Below are 2,500 nucleotides of genomic sequence, written 5' to 3' on the forward strand. Positions count from 1 at the left end.
ATGTCACATACGCCAAGGCATTTTGAAGAGCTTTACTATTTGCAAAGAAAAAGGAGGGCAAAATCCCAGCAAAAGCCATGTCATGTAAAATCAATACATCGGATCAATGCTTTATTAACAAGAAAATGTCTTACTTCACATTCCTATGTGGACCTTTGTCTCCGGGATGCATGATGGAATGTCAAATCATATTGCAGTCTTCAACTTTCTGTCGTGTTATTGAGTGCATGCGTGTGAGCCTCCCCGCATTGATCACGGGATGTGTTTACACAAATAATGGCAGCACTTGATAATAATGTCGGCCAATTATTTCGGGTGGCGTTTCCCCACGCCCCCCTCCCCGAGTAAGTTGTAGCCTTTGTGTCGGCCCGCGCTCGGCCAACCTGCTGAGTTGTACGGTGTTAATCATCAAATTACATGCTGACTAATGAGTGATGGCCTAAATTGCGGGCTGAGTAATGAATAGATGGAGGCAGTTCTTATTAGTCTCAGAAAACCCATTGATTTATGTAGCGCCATGCACCATGGAGTTAGTCTGCTGAAAACGATATCTACATCAAGGAGTAATATACTCTAATAAGTATTTTCATCTTAACTCTAGTCACTGGGCCTCCAGGCTCAGTTTTTGTTTGAGTCAGGCAGGGCTATAATAAAGCCCTATGACTCCTTATAAAGCTTGTTAAACACAATGTGTGCAGTCTAACTGAGTCAGGATCATGATTCATGCACTGTACACAGCAGCATGTGCTGCTGATTTATGACCAAGCACAGTTCATAGTCAAAATTACAATTTGAGGGATAAAAAGATTAATTACTATTTGTGGCCTGCAATTTCATGAGGCTAGTGGATTGCAGCTGTAGAATGATAGTGCTCTACATCAGTTTGTAGTCAGCCATTCACAGATTATTAAAGCTTTGCAAGATTAAGTGCTCCTCCTGCCTGGTTTGTGCTCAGGCAATATGCTAGACAAAAAAGGACCACAGGGATAAATCTGAAGCTAGCAATAGCTGGACATATGTCATAATTGCCAGTTTCCCATAAATCCACAGCCAGTATAGAAAGCAGCCCGTGATGCAGACATCATATCATGACTGTAGTGATTGCTATATATGGCCTCAAGACCTGTAACTTTGTTACTGCGCTATCATTTTTTGCAATATATTGGATAACCCTTTGACTATTTTCCAGCCTAATTATAAGTAGAAGTAATCATTGCTTTGTGAAGGGGGGAAAAAAAAAATAAAATTCTCTTCCTCAGGACAGGTTGTAAAATGAGGTTTGTGGCCGGGATAAGGTCTGAGAGGAGAATTGCACACAGGGTGTAGATCTGTGCTCAGGAGCAGTTGTTGGGATGTGTATCTTTATTAAAAATGCTTAAATCACCTCATCTGTTTGTGTTCCAGCCCTTAACGAACCCACCATAGATTACGGCTTCCAGAGGTTGCAGAAAGTTATTCCTCGACATCCAGGTGATCCCGAAAGGTTACCAAAGGTGAGTGAGGAGTCAGAAAGCATCTGTTTATTTTTTCTAATTAAATACGTGTTGCTAAGCGATGCCTTAGGCTGCTTATCACCTGTAAAATAACGCCGCGCACAAACTCCGGCTGAGCAACTTCTTGGGTAGGTACATCAAGCTGCAAAAAAGCAACCTCTACTCTTAAATGTGACCCCTTTTCCACATTAATTCTTTGCCATTAACTTAATCGACAGTTTTTAAGATGGTACCTGATACTTGCAGGAGAGTATTTTAAAGAAGGAGAATGGATTTTCTGATACAAATATTTTGGATTCTACAAGAGGGACATAAACTTCCTGCGTAATGAAATAGTTCAATTAAACATTTTCCACTCCAGTAGCTTGTAGTGATTTCAATCTAAGCAGCCCCACTCTGATCTGTGATTATTTGACTCTTGTTTTCCTTTCATTTTCTAAAGCTCGATTCAGTTTAATCTTTTGTTTACAAAGCTTTTGTTATAAGTCCCTGACTTAGCAGGCTAACAAATGAAGTCCACATATTAATATCTAGAGGGACTTTTCATTTAAATTCAACAAAGACAAAAGCTGCCTGTGTTGTTTATGCACATGACACGTATCACAGAAATTTCATTTTGATGTAAAACATTAAAGATAAGTCATGCTTATAATTTTCCCTTTTTCTTTGATATAATATTGTCTTTTTTCCTTCAGCACAATCTCTGATTTTCAAGGCAAACTTGAAAACACAAATGAAAAATGAAGTCGTAACATTATGACTGATTATTTTGTATTCTGTTCCTGTGTGCATCAAGTCTTGACCACCTCTGAGTTTTATTAACACAATAAAACCTTTTAGACATTACCTTTTAATGCTCAGCATGAACATAAGCAATATCATTAGGTCTCTCTTTTAATTTGTGAGCATGCCAGCAACTCATATCAGATATTCACTGTCACAAGAATTGCAGGCAGAAGGGAAGATTTTTAAAGTGTGTTTCACTGAGGGGGTTTTTGCTCCTGAGG

At 39.1% G+C, this 2,500-nt stretch overlaps 1 protein-coding gene across 8 annotated transcripts in view; it reads left to right on the forward strand.

Annotated features, from left to right (window-relative positions):
- The window catches only part of EBF3 (EBF transcription factor 3), a 120,525-nt gene that overhangs the window by 103,087 nt on the left and 14,938 nt on the right, over positions 1-2,500 (forward strand). For all 8 annotated transcript variants that reach the window (XM_086899526.1, XM_086899527.1, XM_086899522.1 and 5 more), the window contains exon 11: positions 1,405-1,493. In XM_086899526.1, coding sequence (XP_086755652.1) covers positions 1,405-1,493 — 89 coding nt within the window. The remainder of the gene's footprint in view (positions 1-1,404; positions 1,494-2,500) is intronic.

This window comes from Cyanistes caeruleus, chromosome 8, assembly GCF_971803275.1.
Source record: "Cyanistes caeruleus chromosome 8, bCyaCae1.hap1.1, whole genome shotgun sequence".
Classification (NCBI taxonomy): Eukaryota; Metazoa; Chordata; class Aves; order Passeriformes; family Paridae; genus Cyanistes; species Cyanistes caeruleus.